This window comes from Anopheles arabiensis, chromosome 3, assembly GCF_016920715.1.
Source record: "Anopheles arabiensis isolate DONGOLA chromosome 3, AaraD3, whole genome shotgun sequence".
NCBI lineage: Eukaryota > Metazoa > Arthropoda > Insecta > Diptera > Culicidae > Anopheles > Anopheles arabiensis.
Genome location: NC_053518.1, coordinates 89,151,937 through 89,172,552, shown reverse-complemented (window position 1 = coordinate 89,172,552; position 20,616 = coordinate 89,151,937). Strand labels below are relative to the sequence as shown.

The 20,616-nt window shown below is 48.9% G+C and overlaps 5 protein-coding genes across 7 annotated transcripts; 4 read left to right on the top strand and 1 right to left on the bottom strand.

The window, feature by feature from the left end:
• Window positions 1-5: 5 nt before the first annotated feature.
• LOC120900843 (28S ribosomal protein S31, mitochondrial) lies at window positions 6-1,474 on the bottom strand. The gene is made up of 2 exons (XM_040308351.1): window positions 1,312-1,474; window positions 6-1,226 (listed from the first exon to the last, which is right to left on the bottom strand). The coding sequence occupies exons 1-2, from the start codon at window positions 1,341-1,343 to the stop codon at window positions 47-49; spliced, it is 1,212 nt and encodes a 403-aa protein (XP_040164285.1). The 5' UTR covers window positions 1,344-1,474; the 3' UTR covers window positions 6-46.
• A 564-nt stretch (window positions 1,475-2,038) lies between these two features.
• LOC120903941 (dynein regulatory complex subunit 6-like) lies at window positions 2,039-4,598 on the top strand. 2 transcript variants are annotated; one of them, XM_040313620.1, is made up of 4 exons: window positions 2,039-2,359; window positions 2,458-3,954; window positions 4,053-4,259; window positions 4,389-4,598. In XM_040313620.1, the coding sequence occupies exons 1-4, from the start codon at window positions 2,150-2,152 to the stop codon at window positions 4,410-4,412; spliced, it is 1,938 nt and encodes a 645-aa protein (XP_040169554.1). In that variant the 5' UTR covers window positions 2,039-2,149; the 3' UTR covers window positions 4,413-4,598. The 2 variants fall into 2 exon arrangements, with proteins under 2 accessions (XP_040169554.1, XP_040169553.1); XM_040313619.1 differs by having other exon boundaries at window positions 2,040-2,359; window positions 4,400-4,598.
• A 299-nt stretch (window positions 4,599-4,897) lies between these two features.
• On the top strand, window positions 4,898-7,470 carry LOC120904370 (F-box/LRR-repeat protein 15-like). 2 transcript variants are annotated; one of them, XM_040314289.1, is made up of 5 exons: window positions 4,900-5,305; window positions 5,363-6,559; window positions 6,635-6,838; window positions 6,899-7,178; window positions 7,343-7,470. In XM_040314289.1, the coding sequence occupies exons 1-5, from the start codon at window positions 5,066-5,068 to the stop codon at window positions 7,354-7,356; spliced, it is 1,935 nt and encodes a 644-aa protein (XP_040170223.1). In that variant the 5' UTR covers window positions 4,900-5,065; the 3' UTR covers window positions 7,357-7,470. The 2 variants fall into 2 exon arrangements, with proteins under 2 accessions (XP_040170222.1, XP_040170223.1); XM_040314288.1 differs by lacking the exon at window positions 7,343-7,470 and having other exon boundaries at window positions 4,898-6,559; window positions 6,899-7,336.
• A 758-nt stretch (window positions 7,471-8,228) lies between these two features.
• On the top strand, window positions 8,229-12,738 carry LOC120903734. The gene is made up of 5 exons (XM_040313332.1): window positions 8,229-9,915; window positions 10,504-11,709; window positions 11,920-12,123; window positions 12,184-12,390; window positions 12,473-12,738. Exons 1-5 carry the CDS (start codon window positions 8,257-8,259, stop codon window positions 12,563-12,565), a joined length of 3,369 nt encoding a protein of 1,122 aa, XP_040169266.1. The 5' UTR covers window positions 8,229-8,256; the 3' UTR covers window positions 12,566-12,738.
• A 460-nt stretch (window positions 12,739-13,198) lies between these two features.
• LOC120904211 (F-box/LRR-repeat protein fbxl-1-like) lies at window positions 13,199-16,931 on the top strand. Its single transcript, XM_040314033.1, has 3 exons — window positions 13,199-13,523; window positions 13,585-14,787; window positions 16,337-16,931. Exons 1-3 carry the CDS (start codon window positions 13,416-13,418, stop codon window positions 16,853-16,855), a joined length of 1,830 nt encoding a protein of 609 aa, XP_040169967.1. The 5' UTR covers window positions 13,199-13,415; the 3' UTR covers window positions 16,856-16,931.
• Window positions 16,932-20,616: the final 3,685 nt, after the last annotated feature.

Genomic DNA, 20,616 nt, shown 5'->3' with positions numbered 1-20,616 from the left:
ACACGCACTTTCTCTAGAACGTATTCTATTTTACGGGAATTAATGATTATTTCTCAACCTCCTTCGCCTTGCTGGCCGCTTCCGCCACGATCAGGTCCTGCAGCAGTTCCTTCTTCTGCTCGAAATAGTCCCGGAACCACTCGATGTGTTCGCGCTTTTCCTGCGCCGTAATGTAGTGGTTCTTCGACAGCCCCACGCACACCAGCTCCATAAAGTGGCGGACCGGGCCCTTGCGCGGGCACCACCCTTCCAGCTGCTCCTCGAGAAACACGTGCTCGGTGAACGGGACGGTCGCTTCCGCCTCCCGTCCCTGCTCGTTGTCGATCGGGAACTTCCACAGCTTGCCCTGCTCCGTCCAGAGGGCCATCTTCTGGAAGTAGTTTGCGGGCGGATGCGTGACCGCCAGCCGCAGCTCGCGCTCGTTCAGCCGCTGCCAGGTGCGCAGCTTGTCGGGGCTTTCCTTCAGCGCGGCCTGGTCGGTAAAAATGCCCAACGGTTCCTCGCCGAACAGCTTCACACTGCCCGGACCGCCCGGTGCGGCGTGGGCCGTCTGCTTCGCGCTAGACCGCTTGCGCTCGTACCGATCCTTCGAGCCAAAGCGCTCCTGCTCACCACCAGCAACCCCCTCTTCCGTGCGCCTTTGCTTCGCCCGCTTGGAGTCGATCGATTTCTTCACCAGCGTGCTGCGCGTTGGCTCACGGTCGCCGCCAGATGCTTGCGCCGCCTTCTGTGCCTTCCTGTCCACCACCATGCCGGTAATGATGTCGTTCAGGTTGCTTTCCCCATCGGCGGCCGGTGCCGCTGTACCGAGCAGCTTCGAGAGCAGTTCCGATTCGGTGCGCTTCGCGTCGCCCCCGAGCGCGGTGGCCACTTTGCGCGTCGCTTGGGCGAGATCTTTCGGGCGCTCCTCCTCCGCGTCGGAATCGGAATCGCTGTCGGAGGATGCTTTTTTATCCTGCGATTTCTTGCCCTTCGGACGGGGAAGATCGACCTTTTTGACCAGCTTCAGCTCGCTTTCGGTGTTCATCATGGCGAGCAGCTCGTTGAGGCGGTTCAGAGCGGCGGACGATTTTTTGCTGCCATCGCCTTCACTCGCGTCGGCCGCGGGTCGAGCTGTGGGCTTTTTTGGTGGTTTTGGTTTATCGCTACCATCGCCGGGAGTGTTCGAGTCGGAGGAAAAGCTATTGCAGGACAGCAGCACTCGGATGCTCTGTGACTTATGTAATCTGGACAAGCGGCAGCCGGGTGATGGAGAAAATGGGACAAGATTAGCTTTGTTTGCGGAAGCCCACGAGCGTACACGAATCTTACCTAAACAAAGGTGCACGAGCTATATGGAACATGGTGGAGCGATATCTTTACAAGTTACAACTTTCCAATGAAATGCCCCTTGCCAAACCCGGCTGTAAACCGAACAACAACTCGTGGGATTGTTTACAACCAGGCCCAAAAACATGCGCGATGGCAACTCGATGAGCTGTCAAATTCAAAATTGACAGTTGAAGAAATGCTCGGACCGTTACATTGCGGAGGTGAAGCACGTGGTTGTGTTGAAAACTGAATTTACAGAAAGAAGATGCAAATTCATTCTCTCTAATTGAAAATCTTCCTTTTCAATGTATTTCAATTAAAATATAGTTGCTCGGAAAAAGACTAAAAATAGAAACGCGTTACAGCAAGCGTATATGTGCGTTCCTCCCCATGAGTAACAAACTAACTCAAATGTAACGAAACAAGAAGTTGTGTTTTTTATTTTCACCCTGCGTTGACGCTTTTCCGCACTCCTACCATGTGATTGTATCAAGAAAAACAAACACACACTCACACACACCAAGAAACAGAGCTTTCCCATTCGCTAGGTTTCCCTTTTCTTGGCAGCAAACATCAAACAAACAAACCGCCACGCTTCCCTCGTCCAAGCTTTACGGATGATTGACCCTCCACCGTTTCACCGTTGGATGAATTTATTTTTAAACAGCAGCCTCACTTACTCACCGGCGGCGGATACTCTCGGCGGATGGCTTCCGATGTTGCTTTTCTTGCTAACCAGCGCCAGTCAGCGGTTTGAGTTCTAACGATAAGGAGTGCTTTCCCTGAAGCACCGTTTTGTCCCTTAAGTGCGTGTGTGCGAACAACAGCAGCAACAAAAATGATGGACTTCTTTATTGCGAAAAACCACAACACTCCTGTGGAGGCACCGGCGCCGGAGATGGAGATGCTCACGTTACCATTTCCCAAGGAGGACGGAGAACATACAAACGGAGTTGTTGAGAAGAAGAAGAAGAAACCTAAAGCTACTCCCAAACAGCCAACGCCCGAGCCGGAGATATTCACGGGCTTTAACTATCTCCCAATGGAAGTAAGTGTTAAGCAGATCCTCTCCAAAAGGGAGAAGGTGGTGTGCTGAAACCTCCAACAATACAACTAACTCCCCAACCGACCATTCTTCCCCAACAGCTGCTGCTGAAGGTGATGAAACAGATCTCGGTCGACGATCGGCTTGCCTGCGGCCAAACCTGCCACCGGTGGATGGAGGCGGCCCACTACTACCTACCGTTCAGCGATCGCATCATCTACCGTTTCACGAACGTCAACTTTACCGACTACGAGCCGCCGATCAAGAGCTTCCTAGGCGCGTTCCGGATATTCCCGCGCATCGCCATCAAAGCCTGTACCTTCTACGGGAACAGCCAGTTCTGGCCGCTGTTTGGAGAGCACGTGATCGAGCTGACGATAAAGAACTGCCTGATCAAGGATACCGAGCTGCTGTACATCTTGGAGCACGTGCCAAATCTGCGCCAGCTGAAAATAGAGCAGTGCGACGAGCTGTTTCGGTCGTGGTATTTCGAGAAGCGCCAAAGCTGCTGCGAGTCTCACTTTGTGCTGCCGGACCTGCTCGACGTGTCGCTCACGAACAATGACTTCTTGGACGAGCTGCACTTTAACAAGCTGATGACGCTCGCACCGAATATTGCGCATTTGGATCTGTCGAACTGCTTCAAGATGATTGCGTCCCATCGGCGGGTCGCGATGGTGGAGCACATTATGCGCTTTATCAACATGCACCAGTTCCAGCTGCACACGCTCAAGTTTAACGGGACGCTTGCGATCGACGATATCTGTCTGAGCACACTGTCCATGATCGAGGGGCTGAGCTTGGAAACGTTCAGCATGACGTTCTGTGACAAGATACCGGCGGCGATCATTGATCTGCTGAGGCGTCAGCCGGACCTGAACATTACGCAGGACCTGGAGTGGAAGGTGGGCAGGCATCCGATCAAAGCGCCCGGGTTCATCAGCTTCCTGGTGCGGCAAACCAATCTGGTGCATCTGGATCTAACCTCGTCGCTCGGCATTACGGATGAGGTGATGGAGCTGATCACGACCTGTTTGCCGAAGCTGAAAACGCTCAAACTACGGCGCTGCATTCTGGTGACGGACGAGGGCATCATGAACATCGTCAATCTGGTGAATCTGGAGGTGCTGGATCTGTCCAACTGCTATCGCATCTCGGATCATGCGATGTACAGGGGTGTGATCGGACGGAAGGTGAAAAACCTCCACGAGCTGTACCTCTGCGAGCTGCCCACACTGAGCGACTACTCGCTGATACAGGTGACGCTGAATTACGAGATGCTGCAGGTGCTGGATTTAAGCAACAGCCCGAATGCGGCAACGGACGCCACGATGCAGTACGTCAACTACTATCTGGTGTCGCTCAAGCAGCTCCATCTGTACTGCTGCACGAAGCTGACGGATTCGGGCCTAACTGGGATCGATCTGCCCGTAAAGCCGATGATCACCTGGGACCAGGAGGAAACGTTCCCGCTCGATCGGCTGTTTAAGCTGCGCGTACTGAACCTGATCGGTTGCTACCGCATTACGGACCTGTCGCTCGAGAACGCTTTCAAGCTGGCGGAGTTGAAGGAGTTGCATCTCGCGCGTTGTTATCAGGTGGAGTGTCAAGTGTCCCTTTACAGATGCTATTGCTCTATGACTGTATGAGCTTGTTTAATGTCTGGTTTTTTTTATCTCTTCTCCCTCAAAAATAGATCTCAGAGAAGGGGATTGCCGTCCTGAGCCAAGTGGCAACCGCGCTCGAGTTTATCGATCTCAGCGAGTGTCCGCTGGTGAACGATAACTGCATCGAGATGCTGACGGCTAACCTGAAGCGGCTCCGAACCCTCAAAGTGAACAAGTGTCCCCAGCTGACAAACGCCTGCCTGGAGATAATCGGACGAAACTGTAGCTACTTGAAGGTAAGCTTCGTGCCCGTCAGCTAGGCACACGCACACACAACCACACACACACACACACACCGTTTCGTCCGCACTGTATTTTTGTCCGTGTCGTTCCGTGTGATCCACCTTTCGCTTATGTGCTTGAAGTTTTCCTACAGTACCTGCACATGATCGACTGCCGGCGGGTGCGAAAACCGCGCGAACGGCTCGCGAACCATCGCTCGCTCAAGGCGGTCTACGTCGAGTGGTAGCGGCGTCCCGTCCCCAGATGGTGAAGGGTTCCTATGACTACTACCACTTTACCAATTGTACTGAAACGATCAATAAACAAGTGAAAGCCAAACGAGTAAAAAGAAAGACGGTGTAGCTCTATTTTAAAACCACCATGATCGGGCGTAATAGTCAGTAAGGTAAGCGTAAAAGGGGTGTCATGTACTATTACGAAATTCTGGTCTCGGGCATGAGACATGTTTCATGATCGTTTGGCCCACATTAATCCGAAACAGTGAACTTTTGAGGCGCGACTTTTGTTTGTAAACAATTTGAGCAATCCTTGCTGCAGATCGGATGTGCTTTCGCGCAGGCGCATTAGGCGCTCTTCGGTTGCGCTCTTCAGTGTCAATGTCTCGGTCGTATCGAACGGGTGTTGATCGTGACCGATCGTGAGCTTAATAATAGACGCAGAACCGAGCACGCCGAACAGGCGGAAACGGGGTTTGATAGAATCAGAATTCAACCAGCGCGCTAGTCAGCAGTTGTAGCCTGGCATCCGAACCGTGTGTCCGAGCTGTGTCGCTGTCTCGTGCGTTCGTACAACCTACAAGATGGAGATGTCGATAGAGAGTTGGTTCAATCTGCACTACTACGGGTTCGGGCACGGTGTGGACGGTGGCGGGTACGATGACGACGAAGAGGAGGAAGATGAAAGCGAAGAAGAGAAGCCGACACCGAAGGAACCGATCGTGGAGGTCGACGATCGTGAGTTTCCCTTTCACGACGATGTGTTTTACATCAACCTGAAGGGGCCGCGTGTTCGTACCGGCTTTGACAATCTTCCAATGGAGGTAAGAGTTGCTGAATGCTTTGCTGAATGCTTACAAGCTTTCTTCGATCGCCAACAGATCTTGCTGAACATATTTCGGTTCCTCAATGGGGTGGATCGTGATGCGGCTGCCCTCACCTGCAAACGGTGGTTCGATGCAATGGGCTACCGAGAGTTCCTGGACGAGGTGTGTTTCCACTTCGAGGAGGTCAGCATCTGCGACGGGACGCCCCCGATCGCCCTCTTTCTGCGCAGCTTTCGTCACTTTTCCAACATCAAGCTGACGCGCGTCCAGTTCAACGGGTACTGCGAGTTCTGGGACGTGTTCGGGGAGTATCTGCGCGAGATCACGTTCTGCAACTGTATCACACTCACAAAGTCCAAGCTGACGATGATACTGAAGCGGCTTCCGTTTTTGGAGTGCCTAGCACTGGAGGAGGCGGACGAATTCTTCAAAACTTGGACCCCGGTTGAGCTGAAGCGGATCGAGCCGGTATGCCGATGTTTGCGCAAGCTGGCACTGAGGAAAAGCAATGCGTTCACCGTCGATCATCTGTACTATCTCGTCGCGATGGGACCGAACATTAGTGCGCTGGAGATTTCCAAGTGTCTGAAGCAGATCGATGCACCAACGCGGGTCAAGATACTTACCACCATTCTGACGATCATGAAGATGCGCAAGAAGAAGCTGCAAGCGGTCGACTTCAGCTACACCATGTACGATGATCTGTTTCTGAAGCAGTTTGCCGAGATTGAAAACATGTCGCTGAGCCAGATCAGTCTGTCCTTTTTCGAGCGGGCACCGATCAAGGATCCGGGAATTATCGATATATTGCGCTGCCAGTCGGCGATCGTACATTTGGATCTGTCGTCATTTTTGAATCTGACCGATTTTGCGCTGATTGAGATTTCTACTTCACTTCGGATGCTGAAAACACTCAAGCTGAATGGTTGCTGGTTGCTGACGGACTTTGGCGTTGAATCGATCTACAAGCTCGACCGGCTGCAGGTGCTCGATCTGTCCGACTGTGATAAGATCAGTGATCGTGGGTTTATGAAGGCGATCGTTGACCGGCGACGGGATTGTATGAGCCAGCTGTACCTGAGCATGCTGCCGGGGCTGACGGATAGTGTGATCTTGAAGATTTGTCTGACGCTGCTCAACCTTACCGTGATCGACTTCTGCGGTTCGGACTGCATGAACGACACCTCGGTACAGTTTCTGTTTTGCTATCTAAAGTGTTTGCGTATTCTGCGGCTGAATGGATGCGTTAAGGTATGTGAGCGGGGAAAGGACTCTGTGCTAGATTGTTGCAGTTTTCAAAGGATCTATTGCATTTCTGATTTCCAGATTTCTGATGCCGGGCTTACGGGAGAAAACCTACCAGTAGCGGTGATCGAGATCTGGGACACGCAGACCACATTCGCCATCTGCGAGCTGCGCAGTCTGCAGGAGCTGCAGCTGTCCGGGTGCTTCAAGGTGACCGATTTTACGCTGACCCATGCATTCCGCTTTCGAGAGTTGCGTGAACTCAATCTGGCACATTGCGTGCAGGTAAGTAAACTAGACCTTAAAACCTCTGTCTGAAGATAAAACTACAACGTCTTATTGTAGATATCCGAGCCTGGGATTGAAGCAATGTCCCTCAACTGCCCTGCGCTGGAGCAAATCGATATGAGCGACTGCTTCCACGTGAACGATCGATGTGTGGTGGCAATGGCGAAAAATCTCGTGCGACTTCGTTCACTCAAACTCGTGCGACTTCCGCTGCTAACGGTTGCCAGTGTGGATGCGCTGGTAGAGTACGCGAAGGCGCTGCGGTACATCAACATACGCGGCTGCCCCAAAATACCGAAGGATGCACCGGAGCGGTTGAAGAAAATTTCCACCCTACGTAATATACCCAAGTGTTAGCCGCTTTGTGTCTGTGCTCTGTGCTGTCCCATCGTGCTGTATTCGTGTTCGTGGCCAAGCGTCCAGTGTTTAGTGTCGTTTGTGTTCAGTTGTTGTAGACTGTAGACTTATGGTATTAAGATATGTCAATTTTTCCTCTTTCAGGCACGTCGGAATAAGTCTATTGGATATATGATGTTGGATCACAGAAAACCAGCTGTGTACTATGTAAATCGATATAAATAGGAAACAAAACATAACAAAAAAAGGGAATAAACCATAGAAATAGTTTACTTAAACAGTTTTATAAGTTATTGAGAAACCATCTTTAATTTTCCCATTTTTTCTCTGTATGCTATGAGGGCCTTTTAAATAAATAATGAAATCGATGTGGTAAGAATGATGAATAGCGCCCGAGGGTATGCAATGTATTTACAAACATGATTAATTTTTGAACTACTATTTTTCAAACTAGTAAACTTCGGTTTAGTCCATTAGCATCATCAGTAAGTAAAACAAGTAATTTAATACAGAAACAAATTTCATACCTTAAGGCTCATAAGTTAACCTGTAAGTAAATCACCAAAAGCTAAAATGTATACCTTTAGGCGTTTGATACTAATATACGTAAGAAAATAAAATAAAATTAAACAGCTAAACATAAAACAATAAATTTATGCATAGCCAAATATAACCTTTTTTCATATTATTGCGTACATTCAGGCAAATAAATAGCCTAAATGTATGCAATCCAATACGTTTTCATTGGTCAGTTAACCCTCAAATGTACTGTTCTGCGTGCAACTAACGTTAAATGCACAATTCAGCATCAATCTCTCACCCGTTACGGTAAATACTTTCGCTTTCATTCGGCAAAAAACACTCACTATATGAATAGCGATGCGCTCGCGTTACGGTAAAACCCGTGATTGCATAACCCTACCTAGCTGCCGTCCCGTTCGGTAATCGTTCGGCTCGATCCGCTCGGAATCGGTTGCGATGGGGGAAGAAGGATCTAACGCAACCGTACCGAGCCTCGGATTCAGTTTCAGTCAGTCTGTCAATTCCGCCCGCTTCACATGCACCACCGAGACGCGATGGATTTTGTGTGTCCCGTGAGTGTGTTCCTGCCCGCAAGAAAGCCTCCCGCCAAGGTGCTCTCCCGATCAAAGTCCCTCGATCAACCGCCGCCAATGGTCAGTGTGGAGGAAGATGGTGCAATTGGCGAGTCAAGCGATCAGACAAAACAGCCTGAAAGTAGTCGAAAGTCGAGCAGTGCCAGCAGCTCCAAAGCGGGTTCCTCCTCTTCGTCCGGCTCTGGGTCATCGTCGAGGAAAAAGACCGATCCGAAAAAGGAGGTGGTTCAGGAAAAGCGCAAAAGAAACAGTATTTTCACGCTCTTTCCCAGCGTGCAGTGGAAGCCGACGGTGGAGGAGAACATTTCCGTGCCGGTACAGTACTGCGATTGGATGGAACCGTTTAGTTGTGAGGGGAAGTTCACCGCACGCTACGATCTGCTGCCGATGGAGTTGATCCTGAAGATCTTCAAGCAGCTGAACTACAGCGATCGGCTAGCGGCCAGCGAGGCCTGCCGGCGGTGGTTCGAGGCGGCTCACTACTACGAACCGTTCCAGCGCCAGATGTACTTCAACTTCGATCGGATCGAGTTCAACGATGAGGAGGGGCCGATTAAATACTTTTCGCAGCCCATGCGAACGTACCCGTACTTGTCCTTTACGTTCGTGGAGTTTACCAAGCATAGTGACTTTTGGCTGAACAACGGGATGTACATACGGGAGCTAACGCTGCGCTGTTGTTTGATACGGAAGAAGAAGTTTATCACGATCATGAAGAACCTGCCCGTGCTCGAGCGGCTCGAGCTGATGCAGTGCGACGAGCTGTTCAAGCACTGGACGCTGGACTACAGCACGGACGAGCCGATGTTCCCGTTCACGCTGCCCCACCTGAAGCATCTTTCGCTGGCAGCGTGTGACTACTACAACGAGTATCACTTTGAGCGGTTCATTGAGGCGGCGCCGGCACTGGAATCGATCGATGTGTCAAACTGCTTCATCAACCTGTATCTCTCCCGGCGCATGACGATGATATCGCGCGTCATGCGCTTGGTGAGCAAAAATCGGAACATTATGAAGGCACTCAACATCAGTGACATTCCGTGCTTTGATGATGTCGCCTGGCATCTGCTGGCGGAGATGAGTGGCCTCTACCTGACGCACTTTACCGTCACGTACACCGATCGTATACCGCTGAAGGATCCGGGGATATTGAAGTTCTTCAGCGTACAGACGCGGCTCACGCATCTCGATCTAACCTCGTCGATCGGGGTGAACGATATCTGTCTGCAGCTGATCGTGGAAAGCTGTCCACTGTTGGAGGTGTTGAAGCTGCGGCGCTGTTGGTTGCTGTCGGATGAAGGGGTGCAGGATTTGCACACGCTGAAGCATCTGCGCGTGCTGGACGTGTCGAGCTGTGAGCGTATCTCGGACTATGGGATGCGCGTAGGGATTATTGGGAAGCGTCCGCGCCAGGTGGATGAGGCGTACTTCTCGCTGCTGTGCACGCTGAGCGACTACACGATGTACTATCTGGTGCTGATGTTCAAGAACCTGCAGGTGCTCGATCTGGATAGTAATGCGACGATTACGGATACGTCGCTACAGTATCTGTGCTGCTACTCGCAGGATCTACGCAATCTTAACCTTCAATCCTGTGCAAAGGTAAGTGAAGGGAATGGGTAATGAGTGTTATTGGAACTTTAAGCATCGCTGTTGGAAAAGGGAAAGCAAGCGCATCCGCGTAATGATCGTCATTTGATATCCGCACTTATCGCTGCCAAAGGTTGGTGCCGTCCTCAAAATAGGCGCAGCGAAAATAAGCTTGCTTTAGTTTCCCCCTCATGCGGGCGTCTCGGTACGGCCAAATGCACATTTAAACTATGCGCCGGGTCGCTCGAATGCCTCTCGCTTGTTGTGTTGCGTAATAACAACAACAAAATGTCGGCCGCACGCCACATCGTGGTAAACGACGCGCCATTTCCTTGTTCGAAGAGCGAACACTTTCGATCGTCGAACCGAAACAGAACCACCGACACCCGAGCGATCATTATTTAATTCAAGCCGGGCAGCAGCAGTTCACTAGCCGACCATCGGAGCGATCACAGTCAAGGATGCGCTACCACAGAAAACCGTTGCCAATATTTCGGCCCCAGTTCGAGCTGCTGCCCGTCGAGGTAAGAAGTGAAGCTTTTCATACGAAGCGACTGTAAAAAAACTGAAGCATAACATGCTCATCTTTTCACAAAACAGCTCGTGGTGCAGATCTTCAAGTACCTCTCGACGAGCGATCGCCGATCGGCCTCGTACGTCTGCAGCCGCTGGTATGAAGCGTCCAAGTACTGCCGGTTTGCCGAGCAGATGGTCCTACACCTGATAGGTGTCGATTTCGATGACTTCAAGCCGCCCGTGATGAACCTGATCCTCGCCGATCGCAAATACCCACTAATCAAGCTGTCCCGCGTCAAGCTGAACGTGTACAGCAAGTTCTGGGAAAACTATGGCCCGTTCGTGCGCGAGATCACGTTCGAGAAGTGTATGATCTGGCGGGAGCGAGTGATCTCACTGTTTAAGCACATGCCCAACCTGCGCGTCGCACGCTTCGTGGAGTGTGATCTGCTGCGGGATGATCTCTTCCGGACGTGGAAATTCTTCGACAACGGTCTGTACACGATCGACTTCCCGGGCGTGGAGACACTCTCGCTGGCGAAGAACAACTTCAGCCAGCTACAGTTCGAGTCGATGGTAGAGATGATGCCAAATCTGACGCGGATCGACTTTTCCAACTGCTTCCGGCAGGTGGAGACGGGTCGCAAGATGTTCCTACTGAGCTGCATACAGAAGTTTATCGTGCGACGGCAGTACGTACTGCGAGCGATCAACATTAGTGGCATTCCGGTGGATGATATCTTTTTGAGAGGTTTAGCGGACGCGGAAGGATTGCTGCTGGATGAGCTAAGCCTAACGTATCTCGAGAAAATGCCCACCCGTCTGCCAGCGATCGTCGATCTGTTTCGAAGGCAAACGAATCTGCGCTTCCTGGACGTAACAGGCTCGAATGGCATCACCGACTACTGTGTCGAACAGATCGTACGCCACATAGTCGGGCTGCAGGTGGTTGTAATGACCGGCTGCTGGGGCATTTCGGACTACGGCATTCGGCAAGTGTTTCGGCTGCAGCAGCTCGAATCACTCAACCTTTCCAACTGCATCCGCATGTCCAAGCATGGCATCATCGATGGGGCCGCGTTCAGCAATCGTGCGATCGTGAAGGAGCTGCACCTCGAGCTGCTCGATACGCTCGACGAGGAGTGTGTGGTGAAGATAGGGGCAAACTTTCCCAACCTGACCGTGCTGAACATTGGCGGCTCGTCGACCTGCATGACCGACTGGTCGGCCCAGTACATCTTCTGCAATCTGGTCAATCTGGAGCATTTAAACATTGAGCGCAGCACAAAGGTACAACGGCGCGGGAACTGCGCTTGCCCAGCGTGTAATTAACACCTCGACAGCAAGAATGTTGGGGATAGCTACGGGGACGCGGGAAAGGCAAAACGTGATCGACGCATTCTTTAACATGCCTAACCTTTCTCTCTCTCTTTCTCTCTCTTCTCTCTCTCTATCTCTCTCTCTCTCTCTCTCTCTCTCTCTCTCTCTCTTCTACTCCAGCTGACGGATGCGGGCTTTACCGGGATCGATCTGCCGGAGAAAACGTTCTCGATCTGGGACGTGGAGGAAACGTTCGCGATCGATCGGTTGAAGAAGCTGCGCGTGCTGAAGGTGTCCGGGTGTTATCGTATGACGGATTTCGCGCTGCGCTACGGCTTCCGATTTAACGAGCTGAAGGAGCTTAGCTTATCCCGGTGTCATCAGGTAAGGTTTGGAAGGTTGTGGTTGTTCGCAGGGATTGTAATTGATCGTTCTCGGTTGTAGATTTCAGAAGCTGGCGTTGAACGATTAGTATCAACCTGTCCGACGTTAGAGTATCTCGATCTCAGCGAGTGTCCCAACATCAACGACAACTGTGTGAAAATGATCGCGATTCAGCTGAAGCGTATCAGCACCCTTAAGTTGGCCAACTGCCCGCTGCTGACGGAGATATGTCTACACTATTTGGTGACGTTCTGCAAAAACTTGAAGGTGGGTTACAACTTTTCGAACTGGTTGCGAAGAAAGCGAAACTAATTACAATGTTTCATTCCTTCTATTCACATTCTCGTAGTATCTGTACGTAAGAGGATGCTTTAAGCTGCCACCGGACATTGCGGAACGTCTTTCCAAGATACCCACCTTGAGACAGGTGTACAAGTCGTAGGGCGATAATTTTAAGATCATATTTAATCTCTAATGAAATAATGACCAAATATATTTTAACCCAATAAAATAGCTTTAAAAGAAGGTGATCGTGAATTCAAAATAATTCGGAAAAAATTAGTGCTATTTGTACATTATTGTGAGTTAATAAAGCATAAAGTACATGAAGAAGAATTTGCTTATCGAAAATGAAATTCAACCTAACACGAAACATATGATGACGAATGATTTCATCTAGATATCAAGATCTTTTATGGACCATAGATCCGATCGACATAAACGTTCTTGTTTAAATGTATTAATCTTCTAACAAAAATGTATCAACTTTCTACTCGTTCTTCCCACGTAACCGTGTTGCTGTGTTGCCCATGTGCCCTTGCAAGAACGCAGAAAATAACCTCCACCTGTAGCCAGCACGTAATCGAACGCTTTCACATGCGCAAATGCATGCGGTTGTTTTGGCAAAGGGACGCGTACTTCTGATCGGGATATCATTCGTCACCATCGTTGTCGTCGATTATGTCACACGATCTAAGAACACGATCTGCGGCTGATCTTCTGCGAGACAGGGACGATTACAAACCCGACACGACCCGAAACGAACATGGTTCTAGCGCAGCAAACAAGGAAGTAGACACACGTTTTCGGGACACTCTCAGTTTTAGTCGATCCTCATTCACTGACCCGTTCAGTTCGGAAAGATAGTGCGGACGTGTTCTTGTGTGAAGGTGAAACTTGGCGCTTGGCACAGAATTTGTTTGGGTCGTGCCAAAGCAGAATACCGGTAAAAGTGTCACGAGATCTGTGTTGTGTGCTGGGTGTTGTTTTGATTGTCCGGATTCTACCACGAAATGGCATTAGCTCGGCTGGTAGAACGAATCGAGCGAACGCTGTACGTGCACTACGAGGATAGCTTTGTTTACTTCTTCGAGCCAAACTTTGAAGCACTGCCACCGGAGGTAAGTCGGGGATGGTCGTCAGTATTGAGTTGAGTCATTAATTTATAGTTCATCTTTCTAGCTCCTGATCAAACTGTTCCAGTACCTCAATCCAAGTGATCGCAGTGCAGCCGCACTCGTCTGCCGCTCCTGGTACGATGCGTTCCGCTACATCGAGTTCCAGCGTGCCGTTCGGCTTCACATCCACGACATAGAGTTTGTTGACAATGGGCATCCGCTAAACAAACTGATGACATCCTTTCGCTACTTCACCGACGTCCGCATCACGAAGGTAGTGTTCGGCAACAAGAGCGAGTTCTGGAGCGAGTTCGGCGACGGCATCGAGGAGCTGACGTTCGACAACTGTGTCATCTGGAAGCACAAGCTCGTCTCGATCCTGAAGTACATGCCCCGGTTGCGCCGCCTGCACGTCCTAAACTGTCCCGATCTGTTCAAAGCGTGGAAGCTGATCGAGAACACCACGGTCACGTGGAATCTCGTCATGCCCGAGCTGCGGCACCTTAGTTTGGCGCGCAACAATCGCTTCCAGGACTTTCACTTCGACCAGCTGGTACAGCTTGCACCGCGGCTAGATTCGCTCGACGTGTCGGAGTGTTTCAGCAGCATCGAGGCGCGGCAGCGCGTACTCATGCTGAATCACATTCTCGAGTTTGTGCGAACGACCTGCGATCGGTTGCGCCATCTCTTCCTCGCCGGTACACCGATCGACAATGTGTTTCTCCGCGGCCTGGCCGACATTCGCGCCCTCTCACTGCGCAGCCTGGCGCTGATGGTGTGCGAAAAGATTCCCACCAACGAGCCGGGCATTATCGATCTGCTGCGTGCTCAAACGGGGCTCACCCATCTCGATCTGTCCAAGTCGCTGGCGCTGAACGACTACGCACTGATACAGATCTCCCGCTCGATTCCGCAGCTCGAGACGCTCATCCTCAACCGGTGCTGGATGATTACCGACTACGGCATTACGGCGATCAAAAGTCTGGTACGGTTGCGGCACATCGATCTAACGAACTGCGAGCGCATTACCGATGCCGGGCTGGTGGGCGGCCTGTTCACACACAATCGCCGCAACGTGCGCAAGCTGTACCTGGGCCTGCTGACCAACATGAGCGATGCGGCACTCACGAAGGTGTCGTTCGAGTTCTGCGACCTGGTCGTGCTCGATCTCGGCGGCTGCTCGAACAGCATCAACGATCTGTCGATACAGTACATCTTCTACCACATGACGAAGCTGCAGGAGCTAAATTTAGACTGCTGTGCGAAGGTAAGTGCGAAAAGCGGCGGGGTTGGGGGCAGTAGGGAGCATGTTCTTACTGCTGGTGATAGTTTCATTGTTAGAGATAAGTGTTGTCAAGAAGGTGGTACATTGTATTGTTGCAGGGGGTGTGAAAATTATTAAGTATATCTATTTTTATATCTATTGTTGCTCATTTTGGGGCTATAGATATTTTGGCCATGCTTTTCGTTCTTGCCAAAAGTATTGATTTTCTTTTTACTTCAGTATGGACATTAAAGTTTGAATGTTGAAAGTTTCCATTATTAACGTATTCAAATCAACGTTTGTTTTGTATAGCAAATACTATCGTCTTCATCGATTGCATCGATCACCTCTTAAAATCACCATTTTATTGTACTAAACTTGTGAATCATGATCTAAAATGAGTAATTGTCAGACAAAATGAAAATGTAAGTTAGCTAATAAAAATAAACTTATTCAAATCAGATGACATTTCAAAGTGCAATAGTGACTGCAACACTCCGATCATGTGTAATAATGATGGCGAGCACCTTATTCACAGAAACATAATATAGTGTTTATCATTAAGTCAGTAATTGCAATAATATTTAGTATATTAGGATATACCTTTCGCGGGTTTAAGCGTCATATAGACCGTCTCCATAGCAAGGACTTCTGCATGGTAGTAAGCTTCGAAAGCATGTATGGGCCGGCATGGTCGCGTAGGACGTTGTGTCGAAGAAGAAGAAGAAGAAGAAGAAGAAGAAGAAGAAGAAGAAGAAGAAGAAGAAGAAGAAGAAGAAGAAGAAGAAGAAGAAGAAGAAGAAGAAGAAGAAGAAGAAGAAGAAGAAGAAGAAGAAGAAGAAGAAGAAGAAGAAGAAGAAGAAGAAGAAGAAGAAGAAGAAGAAGAAGAAGAAGAAGAAGAAGAAGAAGAAGAAGAAGAAGAAGAAGAAGAAGAAGAAGAAGAAGAAGAAGAAGAAGAAGAAGAAGAAGAAGAAGAAGAAGAAGAAGAAGAACAGCATGCTCGACTAAATTTTTATTCATTTTGATGTGAAAAATGCCGTCGGTTGTAAAAATTTTAAAAAACGAGACAAAAAGCCAAAAAGTTGATTTTTGACAACTCTTTCAAATTGCCACTAAATGCAATCGGTGGCGGATTTAGGTTTGAGAGTCCAACAGGAAACTTGATAGGGAAATTCCCAACCCGAGAAATTTTATAATGAAAATTTGCTTATGAACATAGAGAGAGAGAGAGACAGAGAGATAGGGAGAGAGAAAGAAAGAGGGGGAGAGAGAGAGAGTGAAAGAGAGAGAGAGAGAGAGAGAGAGAGAGAGAGAGAAGCTTTCGGCCCCAATAGCGACCTCGAGGCCTTAAGCAAAACTTTATTTGCGTAGTGATTGATAAGTCCCTGACTTAAGACGCCTCCTAGAAAAAAGACCAATATAATCCTAAAAAACCAATTACGGATTATTGTCAAGAATCTTCGATTCATGAACCAAATTCGTTTTGTATTTCAATACAAAAATCATAAAACGATCCAATGCCTGAATTGATGATTTCCCTTTTCCTTGACAGATTTCGGATGCCGGCATCACCGGTGTCAACCTTGAGGAGAAAGCATTCGCCATCTGGGACATCGAGCTATCGTTCTCCATTGCCGATCTTATCGGCCTGCGATCCCTCAAACTAGCTGGCTGCTACAAAATCACCGACTACTCCTTCGAGCGCTGCTTCAACTTCAAGGAGCTGAAGGAGATCAGCTTGGCCCGGCTGCTGCAGATCAGCGACCATGGCATCGAACGACTCGCGCTCGGCTGCCCTTCGCTCGAGGTCGTCGATTTCAGCGAGTGCCGCACGATCACGGACCGCTGCATCGAGATCATCACCAAGTGCGAGCCACGGCTAACCACACTGAAGCTCCAGAACTGCACGCAGATCACGGACAAGGCGATCCGGCATATCGTGGAGAACTGTCGCGTACTGCGCGTACTGAACATACGCGGCTGCATTAACATTTCATCGTACGCGGAGAAAAAGCTGTCGGCAGTGAAATCGTTGCGATATCTGCACGGAACCACACCGGAAGTGATCTAGGGGAGGAGGGGGGTGTGCACGATGGAAGGTGTTGTAAATTGTGTTTATTTAGGTAAATAAATGTTTTTCGAAAGTGCTTCTTGCTTTTTTGGTTGGTTGTCTCTATCTTCCCATCCCAATCGCTGCGCTCAAGGTCACAATCTCTTTCCCCGCTTGTTTGCAGCCACGGCAGCCTGTTTCCGAACGTCTTAATCCACCGCTCGGTTGGAGGTGTTCGAAAGACGCCGTTTCGAACGAACAGGTAAAGTGCAGCTAGTGTATCCCCTTTTCATCCTGACCGTCCCGTCGCTTCAATCGACCGATCGAACCGAACGAAATGGTGGTCCCCGAACGCGCGGTGGGCGAAGTAATGATCAGTGAAGTTTTTTGGTTAATTAGTCGGTGATGCTTGAGATAAAAGATCAAAGACGATGCCGCCCAACGGACGGACGGACATCGAGTGATTGAGCTGCTACTGGTACTCTCTCTCTCTCTCCGTCGGCCGCCCACCTCTACGTCCATTCCAGCCCACCCGATGGCGGCGGGTGGCGACCATCGGCGTACGATTCGGGCATTCCCAAACAGAACCTAGGCCAAACGGAGGTTGCCTCTGGTAGAAAAGTGCACGCACGCACGCACACTTAAACACTTCTCAAAGTGACGACAAATCCTCGTCGTCCCAAAACAACGAAAAGGGGGATGAAAGCACTTTCGGCGGGCATTTGGGAACCGGACGAGCCGGACGAGTCCAACACAGAGAGACACCGAAACAGGGGCAACATGCAGAAGTAAGTTTATATGATTTAATAATTTTATTGCACGCATCTCCGGTGTTGTTGCTGTGTTGTTTTATGGTAGGGGAACCCTAAACGGAACGGATTCGTCGTCGTCGCCGTCGTCCTCGTCATCGCTGTCGGTGTGGAACAGACAGAGTGTTCCGACGGTACTGGACATCGGCCACTCGTCAGATCTTTCAGATGCCGACTACCGACTCCGATGGTCAGTGTTTTTTTTTTTTTTGCTGTTTTGCTTCTCTTTCTGGATTTGATTCTGTTGCTTCCGTCTGTTTAAACCTTTTTTACCGCCGTCTTACCTTTTTGGTGAAGGTATGTTTCGTTCTTTTGGTGGTGGGTTGATGCAAAAAAATATATGTATGGGCAAACAAAAGCACTAGTAAAAATGTGCCTCAAGAATGCTGTTTATTGAACGTACAGGTTTGGCATTTAAAACCATCATTTAAAATTCATCCACAGAAAAAGGTTAGCAAAATTCTTCAATGGTGAGTTTAAGTGGTGCAATAAGAGATTTTTTGTTCAGTAATGTTGTTTGCCAAATATATGCTCATCTTAAGAATTGGTTTCCAAGGAAAGGTAGATTAAATCATTTAATTTTAAAGCATCACTGAGATTTACCCCCGGCTTGGGCCGGTCTGGTGGTACAGTCATCAACTCGTACGACGTAACAACATGCCCGTTATGGGTTCAAGTCCCGAATAGACCGTGCCCCCATACGTAGGACTGACTATCCTGCTATGGTAACAATAAGTCACTGAAAGCCAAGCTCACTTCACTAGTGGGTACAGAGGTCACAGAGTGCCGGACTCGGTCATGTATGTTATATATCAGTTATTTAAACATATGTCTTATGTATCTATTTAATATTATGATACCTATTGTGCCTACAGCTTTTATTCATACGATAAGACAACCTGTTATCGTGGATGTTTGGAGTAACGCACCGTTAGTCGTTGCTATAAGATTGGTTTTATAGAAGATAGATAGATAGATTAGTGAAATACTGACGAAATCTTCCCATCAATCGGCTGTACAATATCCCCTATACAAAGACCCAAGATACAATATCAAGTTACTTTACAGCAATCTTGCTTACCAAAGTCTTGTTTATCGTTTGATCTGTAGTTTTTCTGATGCATGTTACCTTAAAGCTCTTTTTTTGTGCTCTAGTACGTCCAATATTGGAAAACGTTTCAGTATTATCGTGCCCTACCAGAATTGGGTAGATTCATCGGTTAGAAGCCGTACAAAAATGGTTTTCACGCTTCATGTTCCCATTACGTGTGGGCAGGGATGTTCATATACCGAGTTATATTGAGCAAGGTGACCTCTAAAAGAACGACTTTTAACAGCACGTGCCAGCTTTGTATGTGGATTATTCTGAAATAAAACCGATGCTCCCGCATTATTAGCAAAACTGGTGCGTTCATGCGAGATCTTTTACAAATCTTGCACTTTATGTACATAGAGCCTCAACGAAATGTATTTGGTTCCAATGATCCTTTGCAACGCTGCATAGACATATTCAATAAACGATAGGAGGATTTTAACTTATATTAATTGCCTGGCTATTGTTGTATGTTGTATTTTTATTAAGTTTTCAAAAGATTATAGTTTTTTTGCATGAAGTATTTTCAATGAATTTGTAAACCAACTGGATGAATATTTTTCTTGGAATCGATCATGTTTTGATGGCTAAATAAGCTTCTTTTATCCATTATAATGGCTGAAAAGGGGGCTAGCAATTAATTTCTCGTGGTACAGTGGTTAACTCAAACGACTCAATAACATGCTCGTCATGAGTTCAAGCCCGGAATGGACCGTCCCCCCGTAGCAAGGACTGACTATTCGGCTGCGTGATACTGAATAAAGTTTCTAAAGTCCGTGGAAAGCCGCAAATAGAAGCAAATCTTTTAGTGAATTACATATTTTTCTTTCCTCTTTACAACTGCCTGGTGTTATCGCTTTAGTTGCTAAAATGCCTAATATCAAACGTACTGCACGGCCCGCTACCAAGAGATCCTGGCGAACGCTGAATGGGACGCATGAGGGTTCGTTGCAGCCTTAACAAGCATCGAATAGTAACGATCGGCCAACTGTTTGCTTCGTACTTCGTACGTATTCCTCCTCATACAGCCTTAATCGAGACAAACACTGTTCCTCACAGTGGTACACCTTTTGCGTTTGTCCCTTGTACATTGTAAAAAAGAAATGCATTAAGCTTACCACTTTACTGTTGATCTTTGTTCAAACTGGGGCACTGCAGCTAGACGGGCTACGGTAAATATCAAGCCTTTCCTCGTACTGGCGTACCGAGGATCATGGCAATAAAATCGATCCCAACAGCAACAGCACCGAACCAAACGCAAGAACAACAACGACAAAAAATGGAAAATAAACCTCTCCAAACAAATGCACTCGGCAAATAGGCAGTGTGTGTACCGGAGCAGTTCGTAGCAAAACCGGAGTAGCCATCCGTGGCGGATGCTGCCAGCAGCGGGGTCGAAAAGCAAATTCCTTTTCTTCTCCCTGGGGCTGACGTCGTTTGGCCGGTTGTGTGTGTATGTGTGTGCGAGTACGCGCGTTATTGTGGCAATCTGATCGTACGAATGGTGTGTTTGCTCATGCTCAGCATAACGCAAACAATTGAACGACGTGGTCCACGACGACAACCACAACGGCAACGACGAAACCGACAAAATGGAATCGTTGCGCGACATTGACGGCGACTTTGGATGGACCTTCCCGGGCACCTACCGGCCACACCACTGGCAGGCGACCTGACAGCTTGGTTCGCTTGAATTAATTTCAAGTCACGCCAAAACCTTTCAGCCCCGCTCGGCAAAGGCCATGTGGAAGGGTGTTCGGATTCGGTTGTCTCACTTTTTTCGGTGACGGCCTGCTCCATCAATCTGCGTTGCTTTTCCCCCCTACACGAAAGCAGCACCAAGCAGCGCTCCGCGTTCCAGAGTCAGATGGTAGAGGCAA